The sequence below is a fragment of the Halichoerus grypus genome, chromosome 5, assembly GCF_964656455.1.
Source record: "Halichoerus grypus chromosome 5, mHalGry1.hap1.1, whole genome shotgun sequence".
Lineage (NCBI taxonomy): Eukaryota > Metazoa > Chordata > Mammalia > Carnivora > Phocidae > Halichoerus > Halichoerus grypus.
This window is the reverse complement of record NC_135716.1, coordinates 60,848,490-60,871,169: the sequence shown is the minus strand read 5'-3', so window position 1 is coordinate 60,871,169 and position 22,680 is coordinate 60,848,490. Positions and strand designations below refer to the sequence as shown.

Below are 22,680 nucleotides of genomic sequence, written 5' to 3'. Positions count from 1 at the left end.
TCAGAGAAATCAAGCAGCAAGCAACTCCTATGCAAGTACAAAGCTAAACAGAGAACTGCTTAGTCTCATAATGACAGCAAGAAAAAAATCTGAATCCAGAGTCTGTCAGAGAAGACAGACTGTACAAATGGTTGATGTTCTAGGAATGAGGGCAAACTGGGAATAGATCAGTTTTTTTTTTCTTTTTTTTTAAAGATTTTATTTATTTATTTGACAGAGAGAGACACAGCGAGAGAGGGAACACAAGCAGGGGGAGTGGGAGAGGAAGAAGCAGGCTTGCCGCTGAGCAGAGAGCCCGATGCGGGGCTCGATCCCAGGACCCTGGGACCATGACCTGAGCCGAAGGCAGACACTTAACGACTGAGCCACCCAGGCGCCCCGGGAATAGATCAGTTTTGACAGGATAGAATGATCTACCCATATTCAATCCAGAGCCTCTATAAACTCGTCTAGAACCTACACACATTTTTACCATAAAACGTCCAGTATTCAATTAAAAAATTGCCAGGCATCCCGGAAAGCAAGACCAAATGACTAAAAACTAAGAGAAAAAAATGTATCAGGAACAGAGCTTCGTTCTTTTCAGCCAGCACCAAGTGATGGGCATCTGTTGGGATAACTGGCACAAGCCCTGCAAGACCAGGGGCAAGAGAAAGCCCTTCCACAAGAAGCAGAAGTATGAGCTGGGATGCTCTGCCCCATACACACAGTCCCAATCTAGGGAGGCAGTAAGAGTACCCTGCCTTGAGGCTGGGTGTGGGAACTTCTGGTGCTGTGAGTGTTGGAAGCGCCGAAGAGGCATTACTGATACTGTCTGTAAAGGATCCAACAATGAATTAGTAGTCCACAAAGGCCCTGGTGAGGAACTGTACTGTGCTCATTGACAGCACACCATCCTGACAATGGTATGATTCCCACTATGTACTACTTCTGGGCTGCAAGAAGGGGGTTAAGTTGACTCCTGAGGAGGAAGAGATTTTAAACAAAAAAGAATCAAAGAAAATTCAGAAGAAATATAATGAAAGGAAAAAGCAAGCAACAATGAGCAGTCTTTTGGAGGAGCAGTTCTACCAGAGCAGGCCTCTTGGGTGCATTGCTTGAAGACGAGGTCAGTGTGGCTGAGCAGAGGGCTATGTGCTAGAGGGCAAGAAACTGGGGTTCTATTTGAGGAAAATCAAGGTCCAGAAAGCAAATAAATCATCTTCCCTCCTATCTTCAACTCATGTAATAAAGGTGTTTACTGTTGAAAAGAAAGGAAAAGAAAAGAAAAAGAAAAGAGAAAAGAAAAGATCCTCAGCTGATCCACATCTGGAGTTATCAGACAGGGACATTAAAAGAACAATGAGTAATAAAAATAAATGAAAAGATGGAGAATTTCATGAGAACTAAAATCTTTAATTCTAGAACTGGAAAATACAGTAACTGAAAATATAGACTTAATAAATGAATTTAATAGCAGATTAGGCACAACAGAAGAAATCAATGAAATAGAAAAAATATTTAGATTGAAACTCAGAAAAAAAAAAGGGATGAAAAATGCAGAAAAGCATGGACAGGGTAAAAAGGGTTTAAAACATATATTGGAGTCCCAGAAAGACAGGAGAAAGAGAATGGGGTAGAAGAATATTTGAAGAAATTATGGTCAAGAATTTTCCAAAAATGATAAAAGAAGCCAAGCCAAGATTCAGGAAGCTCTATATGACAGAGAATAGGATAAATACAAAGAAAATCATACCCAGGCACATCAGTATAATTCCAAAAACAAAGACAATAATTATCAGACAATTAAATCCAATTATATGCTGCTGACAAGAGATGCAATTTATATTTAAGGATAAAGAAAGGTTTAAAGTAGAAAAATATAGAAAAAGATACACCATAACATTTTACCAAAAGAAAGCTGGTGTAGCTATAGTAGTAAATTCAGACATTTACTAGAGATGAAGACGGATATTCAATAAAAGGAAAGGATAAATTCAACAGGAATTTATAACAACCCTGAATTTTGATATACCTATAATACATCTTCAAAATATTGAAAGCAAAAACTGGTAAGCTACAAGGAAAAGTGGTATCTCCTGCAATAACTGACTGAACAAACAGAACTCTTACCAAATCAGTAAAGATACAGATTGAACAATACAACAAATCTGACCTGATATACAACATAAAACCCAAGAAATTCAGAAAACACATTCTTTTGAAGTCTAAATGGAACATTTACCAAAACTGAACACATGCTGAGCCATAATGAAAGTCTAACAAATTCCAAAGAACTGAAATCATTCAGACTATGTTCTTTAACCATAAAGGAATTAAGCTAAAATCAGTAACAAAAAGAAAACTAGAAAATGCCCAAGTAGTTGTAAATTAAACGATGCATTAATAAATGATTGATCCATGGGTCAAAGAAATCAGATTGGAATTATAATATCCTGAAGTGAATGATAATGAAAAAGACATATCAAAATCTATGAAATTCAATTAAAGCAATTCAAATAAAGGGAAGTTTGCCTTTAATTTTAAGTAATTCACGAGATGGGCAGAAAATCAATGATGTAAAGATCCATCTGAAGAAGGTAAACCACAAATAACAAAACAGCAAATCAAGCCCAAAGAAAGGGAAATAGGAACAAAAATCAATGATATGACTAAGAAAATCAACAAAAAAGCCCACAAATGTTAGTTCTTGGCAAATGGGGAAAAAAAAAAAAAAGAGAGAAGGGCATAAATTACTAACAGGAAATAAAAAATACCACTATTCTACACAAATGAATAAGAGGATATTATAATTTTACCAATGCACTTGCAAAGTTAGATGAAATGAAAAAATTGCTTGACAAACACAACTTTCCAAAAGAGACACAATAAGGAATAAAAATCTGAATAATCCTATTATCTATTAAAGAATGTAAATCTATAGGTAAAATATCCTCCCCTAGAGAAGATTCTAGGTTAGGTGGCCTCACTGGTAGATTCTTCCAAACATTTAAGTAAGAAATAATGCTGACATCACACAAAAGATAAAACTGCCCAATACTTTTATTTATAAAGCCACCATAACCCTGACACCAAGATCTGATAAGAACATTACAAAAACAAAACCAGGCTAATTAGAGGCCAATCTTTTATATGAACACAGGTGCAAAAATTCTAAAAAAATACTGAAAACACCTATCTACTAAAAGTGATGAATTATCATCATCAACTTGAATTTATGTCAGAAATGCAAGATTGGTTTTACATTTGAAAATAATATATATTACCAAAAAATACACATCAATATCCTTTATGAATACAGACATAAAAATGCTCAATAAAATACTAACAAATCAAATCAAACAACATCTAAAGAGGATTATATAACATGACCAAATGGGATTTATTCCAGGAATGCATTGTTGGCTTAACATTCAAAAATCAATTAATAGTAATACATGATATCGGGCGCCTGGGTGGCTCAGTGGGTTAAGTGCCTTCAGCTCAGGTCATGATCTCAGGGTCCTGGGATCGAGTCCCGCTCCCGCATCGGGCTCCCTGCTCAGCGGGGAGTCTGCTTCTCCCTCTCCCTCTGCCCCTCCCTCCTGCCTGTGTTCTCTCTGTCAAGTAATTACAAAATCTTTAAAAAAAATAGTAATACATGATATCAATAAAATGAAGGACAGAAATCATTTGATGATTTCAGTAGATACTGAAAAAGCAAGTGACAAAATCTAACATCCTTTCATGATAAAGATACTAATAAACCAGAAATAGAAGGGAACTTCCTTAACCTGATAAAGGCATTTAGGAAAACCCACAGGTAACATCATACTTAATGGTAAAGGACTAGATGCTTTCCTCATAATATCAGGAACAAGATGAGGATGTCTGCTCCCACCACTTCCGCTCAACATTGTTTTGGAGGTTCTAGGCAGGGCAATTCGGCAAGAAAATGAAATAAAAATCATCCAGATTAGACAGGAAGAAGTAAAACTATTTCCATCTGCAGATGACATGGTCCTGCATACTGAAAATGCAAAGGAATTCACACAAAAACCCCACTACTAAATAATAACCCTAAAAAGTTCAGCGATGTTGCAGGATAAAAGATCAATATGGAAAAATCAATTATATTTCTATATACTGGCAATAAACAATCCAAAAAAGAAATTAAGAAGACAATTCTATTTACAATATCATCAATAAGAATAAAATACTTAGGAATAAAAAGAAGTGCAAGACTCATACACAGATAACTACAAAATTTAACTAAAAGAAATGAAAGAAGACCCAAATAAATGGAAGGACATCCATGTTCCTATTTTTCAAGGGAATCGACAGATTCAAAATAATCCATATCAAAAGCCCAGCTGGCTTTTGCAGAAACTGACAAGCTGATCCTAAAATTCATATGGAAGTTCAAAGGACCCAGAATAACCAAAGAATGAAAAAGAACAAAATGGAGGACTCACATTTCCTGATTTCAAAACAAACTAGAAAGCAACAGTAATCAAGACAGTGTGGTACTGGCATAAGAATAGGCATAATGAACCATGAGAGACTGGACTCTGAGAAACAAACTGAGGGTTGTAGAGGGGAGGGGGGGTGGGTTAGCCTGGTGATGGGTATTAAAGAGGGCACGTACTGAATGGAGCACTGGGTGTTATACACAAACAATGAATCATGGAACACTACATCAAAAACTAATGATGTAATGTATGGTGATTAACATAACAATAAAATAAAATTAAAAAAAAAAAAAGAATAGGCAAAAACAGAATTGAGAGTCCAAAAATAAATTTCTACTTTTTGATCAACTGATTTCCTCTCCCCACCGAAAACAAGTTATTTATTCTGCCCTGGAAGCACTTGATCAACTGATTTTCAACAAGGGTATCAGGACAACACAATAGAGAAAGGTTAGTCTTTTCAACAAATGCTGCAGGGGACAACTGGATATCATATGTAAAAACAATGAATGTAAAATGGTGCAGCCACTTTTAGCGGTTCCTCCCGCAAATGTTAAATACACAATCACCGTTTTACCTAGCCATTCCATTCCTAGGTATATACCCAAGAGAGCAAAAACAGGTGTTCAAAAAAAAAACTTGTACATAAATGTTTACAGCAGCAAAAGAGTGGAAACAACCCAAATGCAATTAGTAAGTGGATAAACAATCTGGTATATCCACACAATGGAATAGTACTTGGCCATAAAAAGGAATCAAGTATTGGTATTTGCTACAACATGTATGAACCTTAAGTATAAGCTAAGTGAAAGAAACCAGTTGCAAAAGATCACAATTTATATGATTCCATTTATATGAAATGTCCAGAAAAGGCCAATCCAGAGAGACAGAAAATAGGTAAGTGGCTGCCAGAGGCAGGGGGAAGGAAAGGATAGGAAATGACTGCTAGTGGGCATTGGGTTTCTTGGGGAGATAAAAATGTTCTCGAATTAGTGGCTCACACACTTTGTGAATATACTTAAAAACCACTGAGCCATATACTTTATTTATTTATTTTTTTAAGATTTTATTTATTCATTTGACAGAGAGAGACAGAGAGAGCAGGGACACAAGCAGGGGGAGTGGGAGAGGGAGAAGCAGGCTTCCTGCCAAGCAGGGAGCCCGATGTGGGGATTCGATCCCAGGACTCTGGGATCACGACCCGAGCCGAAGGCAGACACCCAACGACTGAGCCATCCAGGCGCCCCTGAGCCATATACTTTATTTATTTATTTTTTTTTAATTTTTTTTTTTTTTAAAGATTTTATTCATTTATTTGATAGAGACACAGCGAGAGAGGGAACACAATCAGGGGGAGTGGGAGAGAGAGAAGCAGGCTTCCCGCTGAGCGGGGAGCCCGATGTGGGGCTCGATCCCAGGACCCTGGACCATGACCTGAGCCGAAGGCAGACGCTTAACGACTAAGCCACCCAGGCGCCCCCCTGAGCCATATACTTTAAAGGGTGAACCTTATGGTATGTGATTTAGATCCCAACAAAATGGTTATTAAATAAATATTGAAAGAAGTTAAAGATAATCTAGGTAAATGGAAGTATATACCATATTCATGGGCTGAAATGCTCATTTCTCCCTAAATGATCTATAGATTCAATGTAATTCCAATCTAATATCCCAGCAAGAGTTTTTTTTTGGGGGGGGGGTGGAAATTGATCAAGATGTACTAAAATTTATATGAAATGCAAAGGCCCAAGAGTTGCTGAGACAAGCTTGAATAGGACAGGGCTGGAGGACATAAACTATCAAATATGAAGACTTTTAAGGAGCAAACCAGAGTTGATATATTTTTAAAAATGAACTCCTATGTTACAATTCCTATTATAAACACCAAATACTAGTTGAAAAAAGTACTGCAATGTCAATGCATTTTCAGTCAAAAGCCAGAAGAAGAAAAGAGGGTAGATGCAGGCTCAAAGATGAAGGATCAAGCAATCAGAAGTTATAGAAAATGCTGTTCTACTTGGAACTAAGATGGGGAGGGGCTGTAAAGAGGTTTTGTTTTTTAAATATGAGTAAGATGCTTGAAAGCACACACTACCGCTTGCTGGGTTAATTATTCACGACTAAAACGGCCCATATACACTGGTCTAGGGGAAAACTTGGGAGAGAGAAATTTAGTGGACAGCTTTTGGGGAATAACTGACCCAGGGAATCAACAAACTGTTGAATGGGTTAAGTTTTACTTTGCCTCTGATTTTGCTAAAAACAGAATTAAAATTTTCCTTATAGGATTTTAAGGGCACCTGGGTGGCTCAGTCAGTTGAGTGTCTGACTCTTGGTTTTGGCTCAGGTCATGATCTCAGGGTCGTGAGATCGAACCCCGTGTTGGGCTCTGTGCTCAGCCCAGAGTCTGCTTGTCCCTCTCCCTCCCCCTCTGCTCCTTCCCCTGCTCATGTGCACAGTGCTCCTTCGTTCTCTCTCAAATAAAAAAAATTTTTTTAAATTTTAATTAAGTTTAGAATAAGACCCCACAACATTTTTTTTTTGAATGTTTTCTACTTCAGCTTTTCCACTGCTTACTGAATACAAACCTGTTCCTTTTCTAGAAGACCTGCCTTTAGTCACTGTTGGTTTCTTCTTCACAGCAGGTGCCTGAAAAGTAGAATGTTCCCTCCACCTCCGAAGCTGAAAATTAATGAACTTCCACATCATGAATGCTTGGGTAATGCAAATGGATGCCAGGACAGCAATTCTGAGGATATTAAGGTTAATAAACAAAAATCAGAGTATATCAAAGCAATGCCATCGAATGCAGTGTTCTATCTTGCACTGACAGGATTATAATCTTGGTGCTAAATTCCCACTGGTGACAAGATGATGTTAATAAACAATTATCCCATTAATAGTTAATCTCTAAATTCAAAGAAAACCCTTAGAATTTCAATTCAGACATACGCAACTGCAGCAGGTTTGAAATCAAATGAATGTGTTCCCCCCCGTATTTGTCTCTTTATTTTTTTAAGATGATCTACATCATAAACGGATAATACATACTATATAGCAGTACAAAGTGAGAAAAATGTTAAATTGGCTGTACCTTACAGCTAACACATTGAAGTTCCCAGCACTGAAATCCAGTTTCTGATTCTCTGCTCTTGCAAGGCCAAAGCCAACAGTGAGTACTGAAAGAATTAAAGTCAGAAGTCTTCCCAAAACAAATAGAACTGCCCACAGAGAAAACCTGTAAGAAAAATGTCTTAAGTCAAATTCATAAAATTACAAAGATATGAATAGATTCTAATAGGGATCAGATTCCTACTAAGTAAATGCATATTAAAACAACATTTCTTATTGTTCTGCAAAAAAAGATTCTGAAGTAAAAGGTTTGGGATATGCTATATATCACACTCTTGGAAATATATAACATAGCAGATTTAAGATTCTAGAAAGTCCAGTAAAGAAATAATTGACTTTTTGTTTAGCTGATCTTTTTTTTAATATAACTATAATTAATGATCCTCAAAACTACTGGTACACAGAATAATTTTAAAAAATGCTGGACAAAACAAAAGCTGTCCTGTTAACAGGACACCCAATTCCCACTTAATAGGCCTAGTTTTACTTTCTTTTTTTGTAACAAGTCATACTGCTCCAATTCTGTTTTCAGTCCCATTTTCCCAACGAAATATTTTATCTTTTAGGCTATATAATCTATTATTTCGTTTTCTTCTTTCCTATTCCTATTATCACTACCTATTACTCTTCCTCCAAAAGAAAAACATGCATTAAACAAAAGGGCAATTGTAACAGAAAAATAAACCCCAAAAACCTTCAAAATTACAAGTTCCAATGTAACATCTCTCTAGCAAGGACAAAGAGAAGACTCCATTTTAGAGAATAAAATATCAACCTGAATTGTAAAATTGTTTCATTTTATTTAAAGCTACTACTAACAGCTGACAGAGTGATATAATTGCCCCCAGCATGGACCTTGGCAATAGAGGTTGACTTCAATTACACAAGAAAGAGAAGGGCTAAACAACTTACCCTTTCTGATACTTTTCGTCACTAAAATAAAACAGGCGGGAAATGTGGAAAAGAAATTCAACAAAATAATGTAGCACCAGAAGAACAAGTCCTAGATGATTCAAGCTGGTAAAAAGACAAATTTAAAATGTAAAGATTAATTATCAATTAAGACAGATTGACCCACTATCTACCCAGTCCCATTTACACATCCAAGCAAAACCCCAACTTACTTTAAAAGATAAGCTCCAGCAATGTGAAAGAGGTAAAGACCAATGTAGACAAGCTGACGAGGAATATCTTCCTGTAAATAGAGAGATGCATTATAGATTAAAACATGCTGAAACATTTCTGTGTACAGCATATTGTAGTGTTTCATGAAAATTTTATTACAGATTTCACACACACATACACACTAAATTATGATGTAAAATCTAGCTTTTCATCTTGAGTTGCAGTCACAAATGTTTGTAAAAACTGACAGTGTTAGGGGTGCCTGGGTGGCTCAGTCGTTAAGCTTCTGCCTTTGGCTCAGGTCATGATCCCAGGGTCCTGGGATCGAGCCCCGCATCGGGCTCCCTGCTCGGCGGGAAGCCTGCTTCTCCCTGTCCCACTCCCCCTGCTTGTGTTCCCTCTCTCACTGTGTCTCTCTGTCAAATAAATAAATAAAATCTTAAAAAAAAAAAAACCCACAAAAACTGACAGTGTTAAACTCAATAAACACTTGTTAATTTATGAAATGCATATACATCTCATTTCTACTCTGGTTTTTGCTGTGTTCCATGTATATATGGAACATAGTTATAGTAGCCTGACATATATATATAGTATCAGGCTATAGTAAACCTGGTTAGTACTATTCATGTACGACAGCTGCTAATTGCAATTTTTTAAATGGAGGGTTGATATTAAGTGGACTGAACTGTATTCCCCTGGAAGCTCACTAAACTCATCTCTGGCATCTAGTACAGTTGAGTTCAGGTCTCTATTGGCCCTCTACGTCTCTTTCTACATTTCAGTAGTTACTTCTCCAAATCCTTGGAGAAAGAGTAGAGATTTTACACTTATAGTTTTGAAACTGAAAACTCTTCTCTAGTAAGAATGGTACAAAAATCAAGTGTTAGAAAGGCAGAACATAAGACAGCCTAATAGTACTATATATGCTACTATGTTTTGGGACTCTCAGGGAAAAAACCCAAGACATGATACCAAGTTGACAGTGGTTCTTCCAATTGGAGAGAGAAGGATCTCTGAAAATAAGCTGTCTTAATTTTTAAACTTCCAATGAAATATTTCTTACAAAAGGAGAGAGGGAGGGGCGCCCCGGGTGGCTCAGTCGGTTAAGCGTCTGCCTTCGGCTCAGGTCATGATCTCGTGGTCCTAGGATCGAGTCCCGTGTTGGGCTCCCTGCTCGGTGGGGAGTCTGTTTCTCCCTCTCCCTCTGCCCCTCCCCCTCTCCTAGCTCATGTTCTCTCCCTCCCTCAAATAAAAATCTTAAAAAAAAAGAGGGAGAACAGTATCAAGACTAATACGCTGAAATTCAACCACAAGGGAACCTTTTTCTGGTCTTACAATCATTTTAGAACAGCTCACCTGCAGTGTATAAATGCAATTTCACATGCTATGAATAGAGGTGTCACTATATATACATGATATAGATGTTTCCCAAAGTGTGGTTTTATATTACTGGCACCGCACAACATGATTGTGAATAGTACACAACAAAACACTTAACTATAATTTTAAATAAAATATTTTAAATTAAAGCAAGTGGCATGTGACTTGGTATGGGAAATAGTACCATATTCTTCAGATATGTTAATCTATGCTCCAAATTTCTGAGGAGAAAAGAGAGCAGGGGGACTCTTGATACTTAAAACAAAAGCTTTGCGGTTTTTTAATTGCTGATTGAACACTAAACTCTTTATTAAAACTTGTGTAAGTCAATGTAACTAATTGCTAGAATAACTGCTGGAAAAACTATTTAAAAAAACTATTTTTGGGGGGGGTTAAAAAAGATTTAATTTGGGGCGCCTGGGTGGCTCAGTTGGTTAAGTGACTGCCTTCGGCTCAGGTCGTGATCCTGGAGTCCCAGGATCAAGTCCCACATCAGGCTTCCTGCTCAGCAGGGAGTCTGCTTCTCCCTCTGACCCTCCCCCGTCTCATGCTCTCTCTATCTCATTCTCTCTCTCAAATAAATAAATAAATAAATCTTAAAAAAAAAAGATTTAATTTTAAAGAAGAAACACAAATTTTAAAAATACATCATTTAACAGAGAACCTAAGCTGCCTATTTTTTTCCTTTCTGACAAATCTAAAAACACTTATAAATTACAAACTACTTTTCTGAAAGCTATTCTATTTCTCTTATCTTTTGTCCTTAAATCTCAACCTAATTAGGTAAGGTGAGGTTGAAGCTTTTTTCTTTCTTTTTTAAGATTTTATTTATTTGACACAGAGAGAGAGAGAGAGCGAGAGCGCACAAGCAGGGGGAGCAGGCTGAGCAAGGAGCCTGATGTGGGGCTGGGATCACGACCTGAGCCAAAGGCAGCCGGTTAACCAACTGAGCCACCCAGGTGCCCCTGAAGCTTCTTTCTTAAATTCAGGTTCAACTTTGCATTTTAGCCTTGCCCTTTTTTGGTAGTCAACCAACTGAGCCAATAATGAAGAATAAAATACCATCTATCACGGGCTTCCATCTTCATAACCATCAAATGCCTAGCAATACCTTTTTAAAATATTTTATTTATTTGAGAGCGCGAGAGAGAGAGAGAGAGAAAGAGAGAGAGCACTCAAGTCGGGGGAGGGGAGAGAGGGAGAAGGAGAGAATCTCAAGCAGACTCTGCACTGAGCACGGAGCCTGACATGGGGCTTGATCCCAGGACCCTTAGATCATGACCTGATCTGAAACCAAGAGTTGGACGCTTAACCCAAGAGCCCCCTAGGTGACCCGAAGTTTGTTAATCTTTAAACAAACAAATAAGCAAAACCTCATTTCTGGCTCCTGTTAGAAAACATTTATTTACATAATAAAATTGTAGGATGATGTGTGAAAATGTCTTGAGAAGCCAAAAGAGCTTTCTCTCAGCCACTTTTTTATTCATCTAGACACTAGATTTGAGAAGAGTGATCATTGCTCTTGGATGGCATGCTGACTCCCTAACTGGGATCTATGATGTGGCCAGATGTGAGCTCAGATGGCCAAGTTTCACCCAGCCGCCTCCGTTCCTCATTCCCCACACCCCCCGGAAATGTGTAACCCCAGAGACCATGGTGCTGGGCAAGGTTGTCGTTGGCCTCAGACATATAAGCATCCTGCCTGTGGGGCTGTCACCCCACGAGGACTGGAGAATGTCAGGAGTCTGGCTTAGAACAGGGGTGCCATTACAGCCATTTTCTAAATGAAATCTAGATAAAATTTCTCATTTTAAAAATCATGCTATATCATCCCCATTACTTTTGTAATCTTAAAAGGATTTGGGAATGCCTTTAATATAGAGCATGTGTTTTCCAGTTCACAACAAGCTCCATCACTCTCTGTAGTATTATATTATACTCCTGTCTGTCACTCATTTATTTTCACTTTTTCTCTGGTTAGGCTTTGAGTGTACAAACATTGCTTTAGAGACACTGGTCAATTTGTATATAGCTGAAGGGAATGCTATTTAGAAAAAGATTGATGCTCTGTCCTTTGGAAAGCTGTAGGAACTATTTTAAAAGCTCTTGCTTAGGGCGTCTGGGTGGTTGAGTCAGTTAAGCATCTGACTCTTGGTTTTGGCTCAGGCATAATCTCAGCATCAGGAGATTGACCCCACATGGGGCTCTGCATTCTGCTTGTCCCTCTCCCTCCCCTTCTGTCCCTCCCCACCACACGCTCTCTCAAAAATAAATAAATAAAAAATAAAGATTAAAAAAATTCTTTTATACTTGAATGGAAAAAAGACATGATGAAAATGAGTTATTAGAAAAGCTTTATCAAAGTTCTAGGTGCGCCTGGGTGGCTGAGTTAGTTATGCGTCACTCTTGGTTTCAGTTCAGGTCATGACCTCAGGTTTGTGAGATTAAGCCCCGCATCAGGCTCCATGCTTAGTGCAGAGTCTACTTGTCCCTCTCCCTCCCCCTGCTTGTGCACTCTCTTTCTCAGATAAAGAAAATCTTAAAAAATAAAAAAAATAACTTTATCAAAGTCTCTTAGTCTTAATGCTAATGTTTAAATAATTAATATAAGAATGAAATCATGGCATGATGACTTAAAATTCTAATTGTCTCATTTTTCATGGAAAAGCTAGTAAATATAGTACATTAAATCAAAATAAGTTCTAAAATTATAAATAACTTCAAGTGACATTTCAGTTGTTATTCCAACATCTTTTTATTAAAAAGATCAGCCATATACTTTAATAAATTTCTGTTCTTATAACAAAATGCTTTTCTTAACTACACTGTACTTGTAAAAAAAATTGATTTCAAACTTAATATCATAAATATGCCCAAATATAAGGCAAAGATTTTCCCCTAAACCACAGATGGAGCCATCTCATATTTAAATCTTTTCAAAACTCTTATGTAATAGGGATCAATATCGATTATTTTGAATAAGAAATACATGTTTGGGTAAGATACATAGCCTTAAAAACCTCAATCAATGTGATTTCTAAGTGCTTATAGGGGGCCTAGCAGAGGAATCAGTGGAAGATGATGTACTCTGGAAAAACTGAGAGGATTCAAAAAGTGGCTCTAGTGATGAATGATAGATATGAACAACAAAATTGCATATGGAAAGTGTGAATATAACTTCCATGAAGGGGTAAGGGAAAAACGCATTATTTCCAATTTAAAATACTTCACAGGATATACAATTATATGCATGTATAAATAAACTAAATAAACTGAATATGAGAAATAAAATATTTGGCTAAATATTTCATTGAGACTTCTCCGAAAGCCCACATATTCAAGTTAGCTAAGAAATTACATGTGAATCTTCTTATGGGCAAAATGGAATAATGTTTATATTGAGGCATACATATTGTATGTATTTAAAATATTCTCCTTAAAAGAAACAGTTATTTGTGACTAACACACCTCTTGAACTGCTACTAACAGTAGTGTTCCTTTCTTTCTTCATTTCTCTGTAGGATCAGTTCAAAACAATCACTGTACTAGTTTCTTCCAGTAAAGAGTTCTTCCAAAAATAATTTTCATAGAGTAAATTTTAAGAAACTGTTTAACACATATGCAGCTGTTACTTTCAAATTATGTTAATTACTTGAAACAGTTACTTTCGACTGTCATATGTAGGTGTTAAAAATAGTTTCAGTTAAGTTCTAAGTTATGCAAATTATTCCATAAAAATTAGATTGCATTTCTGGAGAAATGCCATCTGGCAGGAATTGATAAGGAAAGAACTTTGAAAACTAAAATGAACAATTACTTTGAAATGTCCTTCTTTATTTACATGGTCAATGACTAAGACAGATTAATAATGAAGCCCAGAGGTATTATGTCTATGGGTATACAAATATGTGCATGAAGAAAGCTTTAAATATTTGAGCCACGGTACTAAGACATTAAGAAACTATGATGTTCTCAGCAACACTGCCCAACAGAACTTTCTGCAATGATGGAAATGCTCTCTATCTCTGCTATCCAAAATGGCAGACAGTATGGCCACATGTGGCTAAATGAGTACTTGCAATAGGGCTAAGTGTGACTAAGAAAGTACATTTTGTTTTTAACTGTAATTACTTTAAATGTGGCTAGTGGCTTCTGTTTTGGGCAGTGCAGCTCTAGGACATCTGTGGTTCGCACCAGGTGCTTACTGCATATGGAAGGGCTTCTGGAAATTGTGAGCCTAAGGATCTTATCTTAACACGGTTCTAAGCCAAAGGTTTTATGGATCTTCATCCTAATCCTTATAATCAGCTTAACTAGAAAAACACTCCACTTGAAGAAGAAATCAACATAAAAAGAACTTTCAAGCCACAGTATATGAACTCTATTTGGTGCTGTTTTCTGATCATAGCAGACAACATCAATGATGACAGACACAGAGGACACAAAAACCACAGACACAAAGCAGTAGTAAGTCAGGCAGCTATACTCTGGATTAGCTACTTGCAGTACATATAGAAATGGTGTGGCTTTGGAGAAGGCAGAGATGAACTGGTCATGTTACACTTCTATCCTGAAAAGCGTCTCAAAGTAAGGGAGCTTTAAATGTGGACAAATGTAAATATATATTCAACCAATAGAGAGTATAAAGAATCCCCATGTAGCCCTACCCAGCTTTAATAGTTGTCAACTCAGGACTAGACTTGTTTTGTCTGTATTCCTGTATAAGGATTTTAAAAATAATCTCTCCCTGAAAAAGGGAATACGAGTGTTTGATTAATTTAACGGTATTCCCAGAAAAAGAACTGATGTGCTGGGATCATAAAATTAGAGCACATCAGTGTGAATGAAGCCCAAGGAGAGCACAGAGGAAAAGGGAGCAGGGAGGAGGTGGTACAAACCAGCGAAACCCCCGTAGAGCACAGGTGAGCTGCTGTATTTAGTTTCAAGCAACAGGGAGGTGGTATAGGTTTGAGAGAGGAGTTAAAGAAAGGAACTAAAGTGTACTTTGAGATATCACAAAGTTTGACTTTAGAAGTACTGAGGGTAAAATAGAAAGAAGGATATTGTACTCCTCCAGTTGTTATTTGTTCAAATAAAACAAACAAACATCTTTCTCAGATGCTAAGAAGAATGCTCCTCCCATTTCGGGAGAAGCTTCACTGCTGAGTATTTAACTATGGCTTACTTTATTTAATACTGAATTTTTTTTACTGGGCCTTAACACACAGAACTATTAGTTGCAGAATAATCTGATTAATCCTTTTGTCTCATTTGTGAAACTCCTAAGAATATCAATAATATAAAACTAATATTACATTTCGAAATTTGTTTAAATTTTATTTAAAATTACCACTAATACAGTTTTAAGACAGGAGATTAACATGTCAAATGTAAAAGAGTCCACTCTCAGTTAAAATATGACAAAAGTTTTTTTCAAGAAATACGTGAGGATATTTAGTCTTTGTGGAAAGAGGGGAGGTAGGAGAATAATGGGGGAAGAGTTGAGGTGGTAAAGAAAAAGGGAGGTTAGAGATGTGAGGAAATGTTTAATTTTAGAGTGACTTTTCAAAAAAAAGGGAAAAAAATGGCAACTTTTAAAATTACAAAATCCCAGCTTACTTTTTTGGTTTTCTGGAAGTAGAGTTCAGGAAAAGCATGAAACCAGTAAGCCAACTGGGCTATGTAGAAGAACTTCATTTGAAATCTGCACAAGAAAGGAAAAAAAATACCCTTTAAAGCATGATATTTTTAAAGAATAAAGTAAAAACAAACACTGGAAATCAGGATGTACTAAGTAGCCACCTTCGTGTTATCATTTCAGGTCTCCCTGCAGTACTCTGTGCACCTTTAACAACTCCCCAGCAGCCACTTCCCTGTCTCCCTAGAATATTCTCACCACCAGTTGATTCCTCTGGATTAAACAACAGATGCAAAGACATTATCTGCAGAACCCTGACAACCTGCACGCTGGCTGGGAGGAACCAGACCCCCTTGTCTATTAGTACATTAATACTGATTAGTATGTCATGTTAGCTACTGAAAACATAAGGAACATGACTTTGAGGGAATCACCTTACAGACCTTTAAGGTTTCATCAAAAGGAAAGCAGGAAGGGCAAAAAGATGGACACAAAAGCGAAAGTGCCTAGATAAACGATCACCTGAAATTGGTATAATCCCAACTGAAAATATCCCCTGGCTTTTTTCTTAGGGCAATATGGTAACTCTACCTGGTTGGAATACTGAGAGAGCCCCCAAATAAATGGAGGCAAACCAGGATTAGAAAGAGGAATACGGCATGGAAGTGTTCCCCAGGAGATAGAGCTCATCAGCCTAGAATCACTAGTCTCTTGACATTATACCCCTCCAGTCTTCCTGCTTTCTCTTTGTTCTCCCTTCCCCTTTTCCTCCAGACTTCTAAAATTGAAAACACAAAACCAATTGGAAATAAATTTTTGGGGGGAGAGGGGAGATAGTCCCATATAAATATGATGTTTATAACCCTACTGCATAAAAGCTCACTGAATTAATATCATTTTTAAAAGTCAGAATGACTCAGCAGCGTGGGTATTATTGCTGGACTTAAAACAAAGGTATGCATGGTCATGTTATTTCCTTTGTATCTTTTTCTCCAATTCTCAAATCACAATGCATTTACTGAATGCTGTCTAGGCGACAAACACCTACATATGGCCTGGCACACCGAAGGATATATAATATAAAGAGACAGTTCCTACTTGCTGTCAAGGTACACAGAGTCTTGGTGGGTATGGGCACAATATAAGACTTACATAAATGGAACAATTATAGAACATTCATGACAATGTAGAGATATTACCTAAAATATTATATACCAAAATGACAAATTCAGGAAAGCAAAAGACAATATAGGCTAACGTAGCAAGGAAAAATAATATGGAATAGTCGTGCTAGAGCTGGGCTTGAAGAATGAGTAATTTAGCTGAATGTCTTTGCAACACTGAGCTTTTTTATAGGACTGTATAGAAACCTTGGGGGCTAGAAAGATAAAAAAGAGACAATCGCTACCCTGAAGTTTACAGTGTAAGAGAATAAGAAATGAAAGGAGTAAAAAAAGACTGGGGCATAGAAAAGGAGCAAAAAGTACAGCGAAGATGGAGAACTGATGAGGAGAAAGGATGAGGGAGAAGGGAAACCAGAACTAAATTAAGATTGTTAAAATCAGTTTTCTCAAGCTAATGAACATGTTGGAAATATTAATTATACATGAAAAAAGAGCATGAGAATTTTTTTCTTACGGCAGAGGGACTGCCAACGACATACCTATTGTATGAATTTGCCAAAGTCCTAAAGAGAATGACAAGAATGGGTTCTGCTTAAAAGTGACACAACCATGGTCCTTAACTAAGAAAAGCCTGCTAAAATGACTTACGTCATCAGGTTATGGGGATAAGCCCTCCACAAGATAGTTGGGTCTGAGATGTAGTTTTCCTAAGGAAGAAGATATAAAAATTAGCCTATTGAGTATAATGCAAACTTCCTGGAAAATAAGACAGTATTTTTATTTCTTACACATTTATAATTTCCCAGATCAGGCACTCCAAAGAGCCCACTGAAGTTAAACTTCTTAGTTGTTTTAGTTATTTTTGATTCAGTTGAATTGCTTATTTTAGCAAACTGAAAATCACTATGAAAGATATGAAGTCAAATAAGCATAATCCCTGGTCTTCAAAATTCAATAATCCAATAGAGTAAAAAATACATGTATGTGAACAAACATAAAACAATCAAAAAACAGTAATGGTACATAACAGAGGCAACAACAGCTATGCGAGAGATGAATTTTGTCTTGGGTGATCAGAGAAGGATTTCGGGAAAGACGGAGCACCTGACAGGAGATGGAGGATTAAGGTGCTGCCAAGTTTTATAGGATGATGTCCAGACACTAACCCAAATCTTTTTCTTGGATAACCAGATCTATTCAGTGAGAATTACTGCACATGTGTAAAAAACAAAAACAAAAAACCTCTCATGTGACTTATCTTTAGTAAGAGTATTTTCCTACTGAAATGTAACACGATTATGTTTAAAAAAATTATACAATAGATTTTAAGCGGAAATTACATATATTTATAAAGTATCATTAAAGCAGCAGCATAAAAGGGCATGAGCCCTGGAAAGACTGAGTTTTAATCTATTTCCAACACTAACTATCGTACACTTTGCCTGTTTATTTATCTCTAACATGGCGATTAAAAAAAAAATTGTGTCCTAACAAACTAAAAAATATGTAAACTCTAGAGTGCTATAAACTCGGAGATTATTAATACTAATACTAATGTAAATACTACCTTCCCCCTCACTAGTTAGAATGATACAGTTAAAGGTTTTGATTGCTTTAACTGTAAAGTTACACAATATTTTAAGTTGCTTGGACACTACCCAGACTGTTTTTAAAAGAGGAAATGACTAGAAACATTACAACTCATATAACCCAGTAAAAGTTATCACTGACTTTTTACCCTTTTTGCTAATATAGAGATATCTGCAAATGACTACAGGATATAAAAATATTCAGACTGACTAAAAATGAGTAACACTTTCTGAAACATTAAACACAGTTTAGAATTTCTGCTGTATGAAAACTAATGAAAAAAGAGGCTTGATTATCACTGAAACTTGATTTATACTAGTTCAACAGAAGAATTCCTAATCCTAGATAACAAGAATAGAGAAGGGATTTTCTAAGGTTCAGGCTTTGCTTATGAGCATTAAAAATAGGACATCATTTTCTGTTCTGGCTATATAACATAAATACTTTGAGAAATGAAAATTTAAGCATAGTATATACTTACAGATATTAGAATGAATGTGCCCCAAATACAAGAAAAAAGGTAGAATGCACTAAGCTGACCAGATTCATTAAACTTGCTGTGTTTCGTTTTGGAGAAGTGCATTCGCCTGTTAATTTTCTAAAAATAAAAACAACCATTAGTAATTAAAAAGATATTATAAAGCATATTTAATATGTGACTACCATTAAGTATGGAGCACTAGTATTTTATAAAGTATAGATTTCTAAGATTGTATACTTACATCCAACACATACTCTTGAATTATGGCATGAATAATTATCGCCACTAGCATGTAGAAGAAAACTGTAGCCAAATCTTTGATACCATAGTAATAAAGGGATGCTGATTCAGTAGCTTGTTCTTCTGAAGGCCAAAAAGGAAGAACACACATACACAAAAATATACATAAGATTATAAAAACAGCACTAAGTACAACATAGTTACGGAAACAAACAAAAGAAGACTAACCTAATAAATAAGTTCTATAGAAACATTATAGGTGATTTGCTTTTGGACATCTTGAGTCTTAGGAGCAATGAAAATTGAAAACTACCCAGAAATCTAAGGCCTCAGAAATTACTTACAAAAGACTTGACACATGTTAGTTACAGCCATCAAAGACCAAAAAACAGGGAAGGGGAGGCCATACTCAGATCCTTGGAAGACTGTAAAATTGTTATTATCCCAGGTAGAGATTAGGTTACATCAAAGTTATACTTAGCCTATCTGTCTGTCTTAAATTTTCTACCTCTTTTCAAACTAGACACTTCATTATGATTCTGATAGAAAAACCGATTTAACCCCTATTTGAATGAGTTTTGACCTATCAGCACTATAGATAGAGCCAACTGCTACTTAAAATTGTTTTTAATCCTTGATATTGTTCTATTTTGCAAAACAAATCTTAATCAAATACTTGTGAGTTGCTGTAAATTATTGTTCTCAAGCTTTATATTTATGGAAATTATTTGGGAAAAAAAGCACTATTGTTCTCTGGCATATTCAAATTTCAAAATAACTTTTTGATTTTGAATGATCTGATATCTAAGTCACTAAATCAAATATGGTTGACCCTTGAACAACACAGGTTTGAACTGCCTGGGTCCATTTACCTGCAGATTTTTTTCAAGAAATACAGTACTGCCAATGTACATTCTTGTCCTTATGATTTTAATAACATTTTCCTTTTTAAAATAACATTTTCTTTTCTAGTTTATTATAAGAATGCAGTATATCATACATATAACATATAAAATATGTGTTAATCAACTGTTTATATTATTGGTGAGGCTTCTGGTCAACAGTACGCTATTAGTAGTTAAGGTTTTGGGGACTCAAAAAATTGTACATAGATTTTTGATTGCACAGGGGTCAATGTCCCTAACCTCTGCATTATTTAAGGGTCAACTGCATTTATACAACTATATATCTAAAATAAACCCAATTCAATGTTATGTAATTGATCCTACATTCTAAATACAGAGCCAAATACTTGTCTGAATATGTTAATATTTTATTAACCAAATACCCTCACCCATGCTGGTTAATTGTATCACCGTATTCAACTACAATCAACTTCCAATAACAGCTTGACTTTCACATTGCATAATTTAGAAATAAAACTTTTAGGGGCGCCTGGCTGGCTCATTTGGCAGAGCATGTGACTCTTGATCTCAGGATCATGAGTTCAAGCCCCACACTGGGTGTGAAGCCTACTTAAAATTTAAAAAAAAAAAAAAAGAAGAAGAAATGAAACTTTTAAAAATAAAGCCTGAAAGTGTAGTTTGGATGCTATTGTAACTCCTAGAGCTTACGGACATTTAGAGGTAGAGCACAACAAAAACACAAAAATAAAATAGGCTTACAAGGATTGTTACTTTAGTCTAAAGCATAATTCATAGGTCAGAAAAACTGAACCTAAATATTGTACCTTTAGAAACCTTGATTGAACGATAACACTTTAAACAAATATTCAATATCTATTCTTAGAATTTTCTTATGAAAAAGATCAGAGGGAATAGAAGGGAAAAAAAAAAAGTTCTCCCATGGAAAATCAAGTCCATTTACAAAATACACAATAAACATTAAACACATAAAATCTGATTTTCATATAATCTATAGGGTGAAGTCAACAAAATACATCATTTCTCGCATTATAAAATCATCAAAATAACATTCAGTCTAATCATGAATGAAATCTATTAAAATTAAAGAATTTAGTATTCACGGTAATTTCCAAGTTTGTTCAAGTAAAACCTTCTACTTAAATAGAAAATTCTGAAAGAAAACTACCTACCTGTTGCAGGGAGGGTAACATTGTACTGAAGAGTAACAAAAATGATAGAAGCTTTTGCTGTTATCTAGAAAAAAAGAAAAAAAAAAGATCAAGTCAATTTGTGACCTTCTCCCAAATAGGTCAAGGGAGAAAACATTGTAAGTTCTGCCCCCAAATCTAAGAACCAAGGGCACTCCAGTTCTTGTGGCCCTGTGACAGGCACAACTGAATTCCTGATCATTCAGGGGTTGAGCTTGGGAGTGCTGCAGTTTAGATGAGTTTGTGAGTTTCTGTTAGTCCTAACTTTAAGATTTCAAAAGAGACACTCTGTAGTTTCAGTGATTCTCTACTCTAGACCTGTACAATGAACAAAGTTCCTATTAAAAATTGAAATGTAAATTAATAAAGGAAAGGAAGCACAGTTACCACCACTAAAAACTGATCAAGCTGGGGTCTGTGGTATGTGTATGTGTTTATCTCTCACACACCTGGGATAGTTAAGTCCTCAATAAATATTTAACTGACCTGATTATTGGTAAAAGTGAAGTGGTCAGAACAGAAAAATGGAATGCTTACTCAGTATTTATAGGCACCAGGTAATGTGCTAGACAAGAATGGATAACAAAGATGAATGATACAATCCCTGACCACTCGTAGCTCAGTTGGGTCAGGAAGATGGGTAAACAAATTGTTATAATATTATGGAATCAGTGCCAACAGGTATTCAGGATAGACAATGAATTTTTTTTGTTTTTGTTTTTTTCCTGGGGTGGGGAATAAGGCATGTTCTGGAAAGGCTTCTCAGAGGATATGGTGTGGAACTGTCTCTTGCTGGAAAACGGAAGTTCTCTAGGCTCATAAAGGGGGATGAAGAGGGCAGCATAGGTAGAAGAACAGAAAGCACAAAGGTTAAACAGCGAACATGAGGCCCGGCACGGATACACATCAGTAAGCGGTAGAAAAGCCTAGAAAACTTCTCAAGTGCTAGAAAGGGCCTTGTTTGTTAGACTAAATAGTTTAGATTTTATTTTGGCACAATTAGAGAATTAGGAAGTGGGGGAAGTTCGTTTGTGCTTTTTAGAAAGATCACGGATGTACCTAGTAAGTGGTCTTTCAAGCCCCCTCAAATCCATTCTCCACGCTGCAACCAGAGTCATCTTCTGACCGTGTTAACACCTTTCCCCATGCCCACCCATCCCCTACCTCCACCCTGAAAATTCTTCACTGGATTCCCATTCTTTCTAGGATAAAGAACAAAATCTTTTTTTAAAGATTTTATTTATTCATTTATTTACTTACCTATTTATTAATTCACTTATTTAGAGAGCATGAGCAGGGGCGTGTGGGGAGGAGCACAGGGAGAGAGAGAATCCCAAGCAGACTCCCTGCTGAGCACAGAGCCCAATGTGGGGCTTGATCCCACAACCCTGAGATCATGACCTGAGCCAAAATCAAGAGTTGGACGCTCAACTGACTGAGCC

The 22,680-nt window shown here is 36.3% G+C and overlaps 1 protein-coding gene and 1 pseudogene across 1 annotated transcript in view; one reads left to right on the top strand and one right to left on the bottom strand.

Annotated features, from left to right (window-relative positions):
- The window catches only part of TRAM1 (translocation associated membrane protein 1), a 31,942-nt gene that overhangs the window by 2,464 nt on the left and 6,798 nt on the right, over positions 1 to 22,680 (bottom strand). The window contains exons 2-10 of the mRNA XM_078072307.1: positions 21,221 to 21,284; positions 19,166 to 19,287; positions 18,925 to 19,041; positions 17,502 to 17,560; positions 15,711 to 15,795; positions 8,708 to 8,778; positions 8,496 to 8,600; positions 7,546 to 7,689; positions 7,040 to 7,200 (exon numbers count right to left, since the gene is read on the bottom strand). Of these exons, the coding sequence (XP_077928433.1) occupies positions 7,040 to 7,200; positions 7,546 to 7,689; positions 8,496 to 8,600; positions 8,708 to 8,778; positions 15,711 to 15,795; positions 17,502 to 17,560; positions 18,925 to 19,041; positions 19,166 to 19,287; positions 21,221 to 21,284 (928 nt within the window). The remainder of the gene's footprint in view (positions 1 to 7,039; positions 7,201 to 7,545; positions 7,690 to 8,495; positions 8,601 to 8,707; positions 8,779 to 15,710; positions 15,796 to 17,501; positions 17,561 to 18,924; positions 19,042 to 19,165; positions 19,288 to 21,220; positions 21,285 to 22,680) is intronic.
- On the top strand, positions 600 to 1,938 carry LOC118546631 (small ribosomal subunit protein eS8 pseudogene; annotated as a pseudogene).